General features: G+C 46.0%; 1 protein-coding gene across 1 annotated transcript; it reads left to right on the forward strand.

Annotated features, from left to right (window-relative positions):
- The first annotated feature begins 875 nt into the window (after nucleotides 1-875).
- LOC124668119 (GDSL esterase/lipase At1g28600-like) lies at nucleotides 876-4832 on the forward strand. The gene is made up of 5 exons (XM_047205316.1): nucleotides 876-1131; nucleotides 1232-1456; nucleotides 3830-3978; nucleotides 4095-4371; nucleotides 4576-4832. The coding sequence occupies exons 1-5, from the start codon at nucleotides 876-878 to the stop codon at nucleotides 4830-4832; spliced, it is 1164 nt and encodes a 387-aa protein (XP_047061272.1).
- Nucleotides 4833-15604: the final 10772 nt, after the last annotated feature.

Here is a 15604-nt window from a genome sequence, read left to right on the forward strand (position 1 = left end):
CTAACAAACCAGAGCGCACAAAGGCATCTCGCGGTGCTCGGCGCTTCGCACGCCCGTGACAGCATCTCACCATGCATCGCTGCTGGTTTACATAGCACCCTGCCAGTCTAACTACATGCAACGGAAATTAACTAAATGCAGATACAAAGATAAATCAAGATTACAGCTAACAGCTCAGAAATCAGAACCATGAATCGTGCGGGCTGGGCCTGCGTTGTGCCATTTCGTTTGCATTTTGGATTATTTTGGCGAGGACTGCATGAATCGTGGATGCACGATTCTGAAAACTTCGTGCGTTCCTCCTCTATATCGCGCGTCTTGGTGAGGGGAACCATGAGTTGAGAGCGCGGGGAGCGAGGCAGGGAGCGAGCTGAGCGAGGTAGAGGAACGATCACCGCGCGCACTGATGGAGGCCATGGGGCAGTTGTGCTGCAGTGGGGATACTCGTTCTATTCTATTCGGCCCTGCTAGCCAGGTGTTATGTTTCTGACTTTTTCCATCCGATTAAAGATTTACGACGAATGAGCTCTAGTGTTGTGATCGTTTCTCAGTGAATAATTGGTGCGGAAGATGAGTACTCGTACAAGCAACTAGCCCGCATCTTTCGTCCAAAGGCACAGTTCCACGCGTCCGTCACACTTGTCAAGAATCTCCGATTCTTTATCATGGTGCTTACCCGTTCCGTCGGTGCCGTGTCCTCCCTCCGACTATATGGACGACGATGGAGATTGGGAGGCACGTCATACCTACCGCCCACCATCCTACCAGGATCCGTTATATAATCTAGCAGGTCGGCACAGTTCCAGTCACATCCGCTTCTACTCTGTCGTCATCGTTCCATGGGTTTATTCTACGTCCACCTGGAGCAGAAGCTCATGGCTTCCTCTGCCACCATGTCGGTACTGGCGGTGGTGCTACTGGTACTGGCGGTGGCGCAACCATCGCGGGCGGACACGGCATGCTTCACGCGGCTGTTCAGCTTCGGGGACTCGCTGACAGATACAGGCAACTTCCGCTTCGTCTTCCCTAACGACACCCTGGCGCCCGGGCTCTCCTTTCCCTATGGCGAGACCTTCTTTAACCACCCCACCGGCCGCTGCTCGAATGGCCGCCTCATCGTCGACTTCATCGGTACGCCACAATCACCCGTTTCCATGATTCACAGAACGATCAACTTACTGTTGCAGCAGGAGTGCTAATTTTGAGATCCATGTGGGTGTACCTACCGCAGCGTCCGCGCTAGGGCTGCCGTTCGTGACGCCGTACTGGAGCGGGAAGAGCGTGGAGGACTTCGCGCACGGAGCCAACTTCGCCGTCGCCGGCGCAACGGCGATGGGCCCGGAATTCTTCTGGGACAGGGGCTACTCCGCGGCTGATGCTGAGACCGTGCACCTCGACACACAGATGAGCTGGTTCCGAGAGCTACTCCACCTGCTCTGCCCAAGCGATTTATCAGGTACGTTAACGGTACCTTTTTTGACATGAAGTTAATGATACCTTCAACAAGGAGTTTTGCTTCAGTGTCACTCTCTTTAAACTTTTGTAAACTTCAGCAAGGAGTTTTGCTTCAGTGTCACTCTTTTTAAACTTTTGTAAACTTTTGGCCCATTAGGATTAGGATCTTCCGATACCTCTTGAACAGTTGGTTTACCCATTCAACTTTAGTGGCGAATGAGGGGTGAGAGAAGACAACGGAGCACACCTTCTCGCCAAGCGATTCGTATTTGAATTGAGTGCATGCATACCAAAAACATTTCTTAATTGGAATCAGGGTATATATGCGAGACCTACTCTATTAAGCACTAAAATATACTCCTCTGCGCAAAATAAGTGTACGATTTGCCCTTTTTGAAAATCAAATATTTTTAAAATCTAACTAAAATTTACATAAAATAGCAATATATCTAACATCAAAGTTACTGTATTATTAAACTACATGTCAAGATGAATCTATCGATATTAAGTTAGTGTAATAAATATATCTACGTTTTTTCTAGCTAGTTGGTTAAAATTAATAAAATTCAACTTAAGACATGTCCAAACGTGCACCTATTTAAGAACGGATGGAGTATCTGATATTGCTTGCACTTCATTAATTCGTCCATGATCACGTGATTTAATTGGAATCAGGGTGTGCCATAAGCTATCCAAACCACGACATAAAACTTTATTTTTACTGCATTTGCGGGATATTTTTTGACAAAGGGAACATATTAATATCGTGAAGATATCAGTTACACCCAGCTTGTGCAACAACAATGCCCTAGAGACATTACGGATGCATACATAAAAAAATAACAGGTAGAAGAAGAAGGAAAAGAAATCCAGCTATAGTAATCATTTTTTTTTTGTAGGCGGAATACATCCACCACCAAGACAACACCATATTCCAAATTCCCCAAAAGCCACACCTCCAAGAAGGAAGCAATGCACAAGCGTCGTTGTCGCCCGATCATAGAACTTAAGTTTTCACTCCGGATAAAGTCCACACTCTCAAACAGTGCATTCAACAAGGTCATTGCTAGGCAAAAAAAATTAAGCACACACCTTGGATTTTCACCCTAAGACTATGTACTCCTCATGTGTGCACACACACTCTCTCTCTCTCTCTCTCTCTCTTGCTCCGAAGACACGATCCACCATTAACCTCAGCCATCATGAGATTCTTCGCCGCTGACTTCACCACGTGACTCGAAAGGCATGTCCCATGATGCCACTAGATATCAAAACTTCACGTCTTGCCCTTCTAAAACAGTACGGCCAAAAAATGGGTGCACACGAATGAATCACATCCGATCCAGCAATCTACAAGCATCAGACGCACAATGAAGATCGTTGGCAAAGCCTTCCTGAACTAGTCACCAACCAGATCAATGAGGATAGGAAGCAAGGATCACACCGTTTTGGCGCTAGAAGAACCCTAGGACCGTCTCCTTATTAGGAAGATCGACAGCCCCCCTCGTCGCCGCCCGTGAGATCCCAACAACAGATCAGAGATCTCAGCGGGCACCATCGCCACCACCCGCACCATGCGGAGATGTGAGCCGTGTCGAGTTCACCAAACCAGGCACTGCATCGCTCGTGTGGCCACAGTGGTCGCCAAAGTCGCCTAAAAGTCCGGGGTTGCCACCCCCAGCGTCCATCTTCGCCAGACAAGTCGCGTCGTCCAGGGCCACTGCGAAACTCTGGTCGGTGATCCCACTAGCAAGGAGTAAGAGGCCCCTACCGCTGCGTGACACGCTCGGGGATGAGAGCACGGCACCGCTGTCTGTTGCGCAACCTTCGACCATCGGCATCATTCAGCGACGACAGGGGAGCGGGGTCTAGGGAAAGGGAAAGGGTCTTAGGTTCTAGTCGATGGTCCACATTTGTGTACTCATCCGGACATATATTAGCTTAGGCGTCTTTTCATTGGCATCCCTCTTGGAGGCTCATTCAGCCTCACGCATGCCTTTTGAAAATTCATACCCAATTTCATAATTATATTACTCGAATGGAAATAGGTTCATTACCAATACCCTCCATATTAGCCACCATCCAACACCTCAACTGATATGTATCTTCATTACCAAAATTTTACTGCAAAATGTGAATATATATTCGGACTTACTGTTGCTTCATTTTGACATAACAAATCGCCGTGTCATTGTTGTTTCCTAGAGGAGACAGCTTCAGCATCAGAAGTCAGACATGGCATACTTATAAATACTTCTGTAATGATAGATGGTTTTATGTTCTTTTAATATTTTCAGAATGTTGTATTTTGTAATTTCTTCAGTATAAAATTCTACCATAATATAACAATCAAGAACTTTATTTTATTTCACAGACTGTGCGGACATGATGAGCACATCTCTATTTTTGGTTGGAGAAATTGGGGGCAATGACTACAACTGTCCTCTCCAATCTTTGATGCCCTTTAAGATGATTCGGTCCTTCACTCCTACTATAATAGACAAAATCTCTGCCACGATCAGTGTGAGTCATTTCTCAGTGTTGCTCTTTTTTACATTGCCATGACTGCTACTATCTCAACTCTAAATTTAAAAAATAGTGCATGAGTACATACTAATGCAACTGAGTGGAATTTGCAGGATCTGATTGAGCTCGGAGCCAAAACACTACTAGTTCCTGGAAACCTCCCGATTGGGTGCTCACCAGTATACCTGACGACATACAAGAGTAACAAGACACAATACTATGAGCCAGAGACTGGTTGCATCAGTTGGCTGAATGAATTCTCACAGTACCACAATAAAATTCTTGTGGATGAGTTGGAGAAGTTGCGAAAGCTTCATCCTAACGTATCAATCATCTATGCCGATTACTATGCAGCTGCTATGGAAATATTTGTTTCCCCTAAACATTTTGGTGAGTCTAAAGCTTTTTATGTCATACTATTAATTATGTTCTATAGTGAAACAAATATACACTTTACTAACTAAGATACACTAGTCCAAATAAATCACCAACCAAGACATACAATTTTCAAGAGGAACATATAAACTCTTCAAGGAACCAAACTTGCTTCCTTGGATTATCCACTATCCCTCATTTGCAATATTTTTTGTTTAGGGATTGAGGATCCATTGGTAGCTTGCTGCGGCGGAGCAGGTCCTTATGGTGTGTCTTTGACTGAACGTTGTGGACAAGGAGAATACAACTTGTGTGATGACCCACAAAATTATGGATCCTGGGACGGCATACATCCCACAGAAGCAACATACGAAGCTATTGCCAATGGTCTATTAAGAGGTTCATATACCAAGCCTCCAGTTTCTACCAACACCAATTCATGTGGAAGACCTGCGGAGCTTTTCTCTTCCTCTTAATACAAGGCAATCTATGACATGTAATATGTAACTATGTTTTTAATTAAATGGAATCTTCATTATCCTAGTATATGCACAAACTGGCACTAGTTGTTTTTTCTACTTGTGGCGTGTATCTGACACTGGTAGCCTTTATTAGTGGCATGCCTGTCACAAGCCACTAGCAATGGGCACTTTAGTTGCATTGCTCGGTTGGCTTGCCACTGAGAAACTTCAATAGTGGAAATTTGCATTAGGAATTTCATATCAATTTCAAAGAAAATCACATTCAAAAATAAAATGATGAATTCCATTGAAATATTAGGATATTAGAGTAAATAAGAGTTGATGAAAGTTTCAGGGATTTTGGCTATTCACTCTCCTTAAAAGTGCAATGTCAGATGGTGACCGCACGAGGACACGCGGAGCCATCGCGACGGAACCCCCGTATCACGGCCACAGTCGCACCGTGTGTCCCATCGCGAGATCCTCCTCTATCCTCACCAACATTTGCCACGTGTACATCTTTTGCCCCACATCGTTGGACGATGGACCCCATCGTCGGCCAGTGCATCAACGACCCTCATGCATGTGGATTAGAGGTGTGCTCAATGATAAAGGTTTGGAGCGCTTGGGTGTTCTAGTTCCGCTGTAATGTGGGTCCCGATGCCTTCGGAGTTGGCCTCTCTAGGTCATTGCCGTATGCGGTCGTCTGTTTTGTTTGCGCACGAGAAGGGTTCTCACATACGATCTACAGTATGCTTCGCTCTACGCCATGCCTCCAGTATGCATGACGCGTGAAAACCGGTTCTCACGTTGTCCCGCCATATGCTCACATCGAGGGAGAGAGAGAAAGAGAGAGTACACCCGCCGCACGACTTTGTACCATGCTTTTCTGCCCCTACGGTCGCTTCATCACTGTCTCTCGCTGTTGAACAAGTTATGCCATAGAGGCAACAATTAATCATTAACGTTTATTTTTTATGCTATAATCGTGGTGTGTCTTGAATGTGAGATTCGTATGAAAACTTTTTAACATCCCAAATTTTACACTTCTGGGTATATCATTCACATGCATTGTCATGTGGATACGGGGTGCCTGGGATCCATCCCGCGTGGACCGCGGCAAACAGGGGAGACGGGGAGATCCCCAGGAAAGCTACGCCAAGACACGTGCAGGCACGTCTGAATCTATATCCCAAGGTGATGTGGGCATTACCCTTCGGGTAACTAGTGTTACACTACCTCTTACAGCCCAACCAGGGACCCATGAAGGACACCCAGCGACTAGGTGGGCCGTTGTGTCGGTTCCGAAGAAGGATTTTTGAAGGACAAGGCAAGAAGACGAAGAATACAAGGAAAGTTCAGAACTAATGCTCTTTGTAACCTAGTCGTATTCGGACAGATCTCTCGAGACCTGGCTCCCAATATAAGGGCCAGGAGAGGGTCTGCCGAGAGACACACAATCACAACAGCCATAACCACCATAAGTCTAGGGTTAGGTCTTCATAGAACTTAGCCTCTCGACGAGATCACAGCCGAAACCTTCGGCACCCCATTGTAACCGATATTTTAAGCAATCAAAATCAGACAAGCAGGACGTAAGGGTTTTACCTCATCGAGGGTCCCGAACCTGGGTAAATCGCTCTCCTCGCTTGTTTGATAACCGATGTCTCGTGTCAGCCTACAGAATTCCGTCTACCCTAAGCCCCATACGGAGGGTATTGCCGGGGAGTACCCTCGACAATTAACGACGTCTGTGGGAAACCTGTCGGTACAAGGCATGTCGTCGATAGCTCCGGTCACGTCTGCGGCGTTCGTGCTGGAATCACCAACACCGCCAAGTCCAAGAAACTCGGTTCGTTGCGGATCCTTCGAGTTCACACCACGCACTGAGGCATCGCATCCGATCTCTTCGGAGCCGCGCGGCAACATGGATGCAACCTTCGGTGGTGTTCACTTCATCATCGACTCCAGAGGGTTTCTTCGACTTCCTAGTTCAAACACGCCAAGTCCAAAGACTTCGGTTCCAGGTGATATCGCACCACCACCAGCTTTGGCAGTCTTGCCTGGGAGTAATGGCGAGAGCAGTCGAAGCGGTTTCGGTAGTAGAGAGGAGCAAAGGAAGAGATGAAGGGATTCACGCCATGAAGAAGAGGAGCGAGCCGCGAGCCGCCCCTGGCAATACGAACGAGGATGTTACAATCTGCAATCAAACAAGAACCGCCTTCGCACACCTTATTTATCGGCCACGGAGCAGCTTGAGGCACCGTGTTACTTGCACTCTTACATCGACCCAAAGGATAACCTAGAAAAGGCCACCCATCTGCTTAGAAATTGTCGGTAGTTCCTCGAAGTCCAGAAGTTTTGCGATGATCTCAGGGCTGAGGCAGTAGCAAAAGCTCATTCGGTAGAAAAAAAGGGCGGCAACTTATAGTCGCCCACCGCAGAAATACATGCCGGAAGAAGGAGATGTGTACATACCAACCGAAGTATATCCAGCGTCCCGAGGACAGGTCAACATGATCGATAAAACTAGCTTTTCAAAGAGGGAAGCTAAGAAGTTCTCTCGGGAAGTGAAGTACGCAGAGGTTGCTATGGCCGAGGTACCCGAGTATATCGACTGGTCAGATCAAAGCATATTATTTAGCTAGGCGGATCACCCGACGGCCGTTCCGAGACCTGGTCACGTTGCTTTAATTCTCGAGGCGCAGATTGGAGGATACAATATGAGCAAGGTGTTCATGGATGGAGGAAGCGGCCTGAACCTGCTATTCGCAAGCGCAATGAAGGCAATGGGTTTAATGGTCGATATGCTAAAAGAATCTGATACAGGTTTCCATGGTATCATCCCGACCGGACCCGCTTATCCCCTTGGCAAAATATCTCTGGATGTGGTTTTTGGCACACCTAGAAATTTCACGAAGGAGAAACTTGAACTCAAAGTGGTTGATTGGGAATCAAATAATCACGCCATCCTCGGCAGGCCAGCGTTTGCCAAATTCATGGCGGTACCTCACTATGCATACTTAAAGCTGAAGATGCCAGGCAATAACAGGACAGCAATAACCGTTCATGGAAGTTTTTCTCGTTCTGATAACTTCGACAGGGATTTTCAGAAGATCGCCTCAAAGTTTGGCGTTAAGGAAGAGCTCAATGCACTCGACGTTGTTACAGATCACACGCAACCTCCAGCGGATAATCGGAACATAAAATACGATGAGTTTGATGTCGCAAAGGAGGCAAAGAAACAGCAAGTGCACCCCTCTGACCCGAAGAAAACAGTCAATACGTCGGCAGATCTTGCTGTCGCATAGGAAGGCACGCTCATCGAGTTCCTCCGTGAGCGCTGGGAAATATTTGCATGGGAACCATCCGACATGCCAGGTATTCCCAGGGAACTCATTGAGCACGGCCTCAATGTTGATCCCAAAGCTAAACCTATACAGCAGACATTACGCCGCTTCTCAGAACCAAAAAGAAAAGCTATTGGCGAAGAAGTTAATCGGATCCGCAAGGCTAGTTTTATTCGGGAGCTCAAGGAAGCCGAGTGGGTAGCTAACCCAGTCATGGTGCCAAAGAAAGATACGACGGCTCTTCGCATGTGTATCGACTACACAAGCCTCAACAAACATTGCCCAAAGGATCATTTTCCACTACCCCGCATCGACCAGATAGTCAACTCCACAACAGGTTGCGATTGACTCTCCTTCCTCGATGCGTATTCAGGATATAATCAGATCAAGCTCAAGAAAGAAGATCAAGAGTTAACCGCGTTCATAACTCTGCATGTCGTTTATTGGTACAACGTCATGACTTTCGGATTAAAAAACGCGGGCGCAACTTATCAGCGGTGCATGCAAGCCTGTCTTGGAGAGCAAATCGGTCGGAATATCAAAGTCTATATCGATGATATCGTGGTTAAAACCAATAATGTAGCTACCCTCATCGATGATCTGCGAGAAACTTTCGACAATCTCGACAGGTATAAAATAAAGTTGAATCCGAAGAAGTGCTTCTTTGGGGTACCAGGAGGCCAGGTACTCGGGTACTTTATTCAGCTAGAGGAATAGAGGCCAACCCTTTAAAAATTAAAGCTATCCTCGACATAGAACCACCAAAGAATTTGCATCAGGTGCAACAGTTGGCAGGTCGGTTGGCAGCACTTAGCAGATTTATTGCCAAATTGGGAGAAAAGGCCTTGCCCTTTTATCAGTTGATGAAGAAGTTAGAAAAGTTCGAGTGGACAGCGGAGGCACAGGAATCTTTTGATAATCTAAAGAAGATCCTATCGACATCCCCAGTGCTTGTAACTCCATAGGAAAAAGAGTCAATGCTTATGTACATAGCTGCAATGGTACATGTTTTTAGCACAATACTAGTCGTCGAGCGAGTAGAGGCAGGGAAAGTTCATGGCGTACAACGACCTGTTAACTATCTCAGCGAGGTACTTACACCAGCAAAGCAGAGGTATCCTCATCATCAGAAGTTGGCATATGCCATGTGGAGGACAGCGCGCAAGCTATGACATTACTTTGCAGAGCATCCGATCATTGTGGTAACCGAAGCACCATTGAAGAACATTCTCACCAACCCAGAGGCTACGGACAGAGTATCTCAATGGGCTATCGAGATAGCGCCACATGATATAACTTACGTCAATCGGACAGATATTAAATCTCAGGTTCTCCCTGATTTTTGGCTGACTGGATCCAGTCATGAATCCCGGCAACACCCGACATGTCTGGATCCTGGACGATGTATTTTGATGGATCAAAGCGGAGTACAGGTGCAGGAGCAGGAGTAGTGTTGATCTGACCACAAGGAGACAAAATGAGGTATATTCTAAGGATGAACTTTCCACTACCGACAAATAATGAAGCGGAGTATGAAGCACTGTTACACGGGATGCGTATGGCCAAAGCATGCGGAGCAACTCGTTTGAAAATCTATGGAGATTCAAATCTGGTGATACATAAGGATGCGAGCTAAAACATATCGGCAAGGCTAGCAACGAGGAAGCCGATGCTTTAGCCAACATAGGGTCCACGTGTTCTCCTATCCCAGATGGAGTCTTCTATGAAGTAATAAATAAAAGGCTTCGGCACCTCCAGAAGTGTCGACTGCTGGCTTTGAGACTGTGCCCCAGGAAGATGTCGAAGGTTCCACGCTGCAATCTACAAAGCAAGTCCTTCTCCTCGAACCCCTTTGGACTGAGTCTTTTCTAGCATACTTGATGGAGCAAAAATTGCCGGATGATCCAACGGAGGCCAAGCGCATCGTGCGTCGGTCTAAGGCCTTCACCATAGTGGATGGTGAACTTTATAAGCGTAGCATCTCTGGTATCTTTCAGAGGTGTATCGCCATTGCCGATGGAAAATCTCTATTGCACGAAATACACGAAGGAACTTGGGTCATCATGCAAGTAGTAGGGCTCTTGTAGCCAAAGCTTTTAGAGTAGGGTTCTATTGGCCAACAGCAGCATCTTACGCTCGAGATCTGGTGCGGAAGTGTGACCCTTGCCAATGTTTTGCACCAAAGCCGCATGCGCCTGCAACGGATCTAATGACAATACCTTTGGCCTAGCCCTTTGCTCAATGGGGACTCAATCAGGTTGGTCCGCTGCCGAGATCATCACCTGGAGGGCACACACATTTATTGGTTGCAGTCGATAAGTTCACTAAATGGATTGAAGCCGTCCCAGTCATAGATCAAACATCTAAAACTACTGTCGATTTGGTATGCCTCATAGTATCATTACAGACAATGGAACTAATTTTGATTCTAAGGAATTCCATAAATTCTATGATGATAGTGGTATCAAACAGAAATTCGCTTCGGTTGCACATCCTCAAACCAATGGGCAAGTAGAGAGGATCTATGGCTTAATATGCGACGCCTAACAGGCGCAGCTGGAGCTTGGGTCGAAGAATTACCATCCGTGCTTTGGATCTTGAGGACTACGCCAAATAGGTCAACCCAGTACACTCTGTTTTTCCTTGTCTACGGAGCCGAAGCAGTTTTACCAGCCGATGTTCGTTTTGAAGCTCCTCAGGTGACTGCATACACAGAGACAGCTTCCATCCATGCACTACAAGATGATGTGGATCTCCTTGATGAAGCTCGAGACATCGCCTTAGCCAGAACAGCAGTATATCAACAGGCGATACGAAACTATCACAGTCGACGAGTTCGCAATCGAAGCTTCGGCGTTGGTGACATGGTATTATGACTAAAGCAAGAAAGAACTTTGAAACTTGAATCTCCATGGGAAGGACCATTTATCATCACTGAAGTAATACAGCGAGGAGCTTATCGTCTCAAGAACCCTGCTTCGGGCAAAGATGTTGGAAATCCATGGAATGTTGGGCACTTGCGACAATTCTATGCATAGAATTCGACTTTTTCTTATTCGATACATGAAGGTTTCTCAGCACGTTGCATATTATGAATAAAAATTTACTGGTTCATCATTATTGTTTCACTACTCGAATGAATGTTCGGGTCTTCTTTTGTTTACTACTACTCCTATCGCGACCTTCGGCTAAAGTTGTATATCGCATAGCTAAACCGATAATACTCGGGGGCTGCAAGAAATTACTATGGTCTCGATAATTAATTAATACTCCCATCGGGAGCTATGACTATCGATACATTACAAACCATCCAAGTCTCAAGAAAATTCGCGAGTGCTGCAGTCGATGGAAATAATATTACTTACAAAACGGCTCATACTGGTGCACCGTGTTATGAGACCAAATAAATAAAGCGCCTAAATCCCTCGTTCACTCGATGGGTGTCGCTCTTACGTAACTTACGAATCGACTTTGCAAATAATGCAATTACAACAGAGTCATCGAGTGAGCAAACTGACGTCATCACTCAGTTGCCATCGACAAAGCTTTTTCAAATCGAACTAACAAGTTCAAAAAACAAATGATGTTTTAGAAACACATTAAGTACATGCAGGGTTATTCCTTGCGACGCAATGTCTTTATTTAAAATCTATACAAAACTTCATGGCAAGGCTTCTTGGTCTTCTCGAGCCTTCAAATCTCTTTCAATTACTGTTTCCATTCGGGAGATAATAACATATGCAGGATGTCTGGCTATGGAATAATATTGGTCTAATCTTCTATTGGCATTTGCTATGGCTTCCAAATCTATGCTCGGGTGGGCATGCTAATACTGAAGAAATCGCAAGATCGGCTCCAGCAAGAAGTTCCTTCCGCACCAGTAATCGAATTCTCTCCGGAGTCTTGAACCGATTGAATAAAGCAGATCAAGTTTCGGGTGCTTGATCCAATGGAAACATAGTTTTCCATACCATGGAGAGATGAGCATGATATTTTCCAAAATAATAATGCACCTTCTCTGCTCAATGAACAAATTTAGCCATGGCTACAGCTTTTGATCGATTGAACCATAGCTCATGCTTTGGATGAGCAACATCGGTCATTGCTGCAATCTTTTCATGGATTCGCATGTTCTCTTCTGATTCATCAAAAGCTACTACTTTTGAAGTGAAAAATTAATCAGCAAAAGAATATCTAACGAATAAGTCGACAGAGGACAAAGGTGGCCGGTTGCTTACAGCTTAAACTCTCAGTAGTAACACGGAGGCGATCCAGAGCATGTTGTTCAATTGCAGTGGCAATTTCACTTTTCCTTTCCACCAAAGCCAGCATAGCGTGGAGATTGGATATGTCTTTGTTCAACCAAGATATTTGATCGCGTAAACAGCGAACAAGATCAGATTCATCACTAGCCGAAGGATTCAGAGAAGGTTCGGCACGAGAAGAAGTTGAAGGAATCTGCGGCACAATTTTCAATTCAGGAAAGCATGGATAAAAGGCAAAAAAATCCCATCGGGAGCATATATTACATCCAAAAGATTGTCGATACTAGCAACATAGCTAGTACAAAACAAGGCAAGACTAATTTGTATCTGAAATTACAAACATGAAGCAAGGTTTATTTCAAGGTTGAGCTGATGATGAATCGGGAACAGCCTTGGACGCAGCTTTGTTCTTCTCTTCATCAACTAACTTGAGGAGTTGATTGGCGCATAGCAATGCTGATTGCTTGAAAGGTTCAAGGTTGACTAGACATTCATTAGCATCTAGCGGCAGCGCCTTGGATAACTTTTCCAATTCAGAACCTAGCCCATGCCCCATTAAAAGTTGGAAAGTAAGAACTGCCCCGAAGAGACTGGAGCATCGCTTCAATACCTCTATAGCTTCAGAAGAATCGATGAAGAAGGCATCCGCCATCTCTCCAAGGGTCTTGTTCTGGCTCAACTTTGGGAACATCATCAAAAATAACTTCGACAACGCCCCCTTGGTTTTTTGCAAAAGGCCCTGGACTTCGTTGCTGGAATCGGTAGAAAACGAGAGTGCAATCGACATCGAATCCTCTCGAAGTTTGTTTGCACGGTCGACAGGCATATCGACAGCACCTGGAAAAATTACGAATAAGCATTCCATAAGATAGTATTGTAAGAATACCGTGCAAAGGGTGGAAGGAAACTTACTTAGCAAGCTCGTGATGGACTCTCGAAGGGCACCTTCTTTTTCATCGGCTATGATGGAAGCTTCGCGTCTGGCTTCTTGCTTGCTTTCATCATCTTCTTCAACTTCTTCAGCTCATCATTCAGAAGTGTGTTCTCGTTCTGAGCTTCGGCTGTGAGCCTGTTGGCTTCCAGCACTTGATCAGCCGAAGTCTTGATGGCCTTGCGAAGATGGACGTTTTTGGCTTCCAGGCGGGTGAATTGATCAGCAAAGTCTGCCACAGCATCAACTGTGGCAAAAATTGGCTGGAAGGAAGGAGACAAAAAGTTATGACAAATTGTGTGGAAAATGAATTTCAGTTAAATACTTAATCCAGAAATCAATCATCAGCTCGGGAGCTAAAAGGATATTGTGCCAAATGTTATACTTACATGATCACGAGCAATCGGAGGGACGGAGGCGCCGGCGGAAGGGTTAACCTTCGATACAGGAACGTTGGCCACTACTGTTCTTGGAGGGGGAGTGAGCTCTGGAGTCGAAGGATTCGTCTCCTTTGCTGACTCAGTTCTTTCAGAAAATAATTTTGCCCTCTTCGCGAGAGGGACTTCATCATCATCATCAGAGTTGCTTGAACACAAGAACACGTTTCAGATGAGTCGAGGGAAGTTAGGTGCAAAAGGAAAAGAGGAAACTTACAACTCCAGGTCATCTTCGACAGCGAAGAGGCCTGTTGAGCTCTTTGCAACTGGAGGAGGCGATACAGTTATGTTAGCATCATCATCTTGTCCGCTAGGACTAGATTCAGCAGTCATCATCAAGTCTTCGTTGATCTTCCTACGTTGCATGGCTTTAGTGCAAGCATCATCCTCGGGGGCTTCGTCGCCTTGGACGTCGCTATCCTCAAGAGCGTGCTGCTCTTCTTCGGTCTCCTCTGAATCATCATCATCCTCTGGTTCTACCCCACTTTCGGGTGTAGGAGGGTAACATTGAGCGACAGTGGAGGCCAGTCGACAGAAAAAGTAATTATCGAATTTACATTCAGGCTTAGAAATGACACTTGAAGCAAATTCAAGAAAAATTACATTTGGGGGAAGATGCTTGACGTCGAGAGGAGGGCGAGCCAAAGTTAGAACAATATTGTCCTTCTGGCTGAGACGAGTCAGACGTCGCACCTCATCGCAAAGTTCTTCATCAGATAAATCAGCTAAGCTCACCCTTGACTTATCATTTGCGCCAGTGTACATCCACAATTGATGAGGCCGTGACATTAGTGGTTGCACCCGACGCCTCAGGAACACTGAGACCACCTCGGTGCCACACATCGTCAGACCTTCTGCATTCTTTAGGTGCATAACCTTTTCATACAGTTGGTCGGCTATGGCACTTTCTTCGGCAGTCAAAGTGTTTCTCCATATTTTCTTCAACACAGCCAAGGAGACATCTTCGAACGGAGGCAGATTGGAGCGCCGTCCAGATGATGGGATGTCTCGCAGATAGAACCACTTCTATCGCCAGCCCTGGACTGATTCTTTCATCGGATAGTAGAAGTAGTTGAACTCCTTCCTAACGACAAAGCTAACGCCGCCAACAACGGGAGGACCGTCATTGCCATTGTGGCATTTGACGTAGAAGATCTTCCTCCACAAGCCCCAGTGGGGGACAATGCCAAGGAAGGCCTCACATAAAGTGATGAAGATAGAAAGATGAAGAATGGAATTGGGAGTCAGCTGCCAGAGCTGGATCCCGTAGAAGAAAAGAAGGGAGCGAAGGAATTCGTGGGAAGGGAGAGAAAGCCCACGAAACAGAAATGCGGCAAATATAACAGTGAAGCCTTTTGGAGGCTTTGGGCGAGAGGAAGAACCTGGGTGGCGGAAGTCAGAATCGGCAGATGAGATGAAGCCGAGCATGTGCAGTCTGTTCACCTCGCGGTTGGAGTTGGTGGAGGCGCACCAATCAAGGCCAATCTTGGCCGCGCCCGCGGAAGCGCTTGAACCGGTGGTTTCCCTCTTCTTGCCCATGATGCTCGAAGTTCTTGGAAGCAGGAACAATGGCGAAAAGGAACTGAGGAGGAAGATGAGTAGTATGGAGGCATAAAAAGTGAAAATGGGAAAAGGCTCTTTATTTATAGCAAGGGCTTCTGGGAAATCGTGGCCATAACTCTAGTGATCGTGGAGAGGTGGACGAGGATCCAATCATGCACGTGTCCAAGAAAGAGATATGAAACCGGCGGCCCATTACTCCCACTACACGCGGAAATCGAGGAGGCGCCTCGGTCAATGCACA

The sequence above is a fragment of the Lolium rigidum genome, chromosome 1 (assembly GCF_022539505.1).
Source record: "Lolium rigidum isolate FL_2022 chromosome 1, APGP_CSIRO_Lrig_0.1, whole genome shotgun sequence".
NCBI lineage: Eukaryota > Viridiplantae > Streptophyta > Magnoliopsida > Poales > Poaceae > Lolium > Lolium rigidum.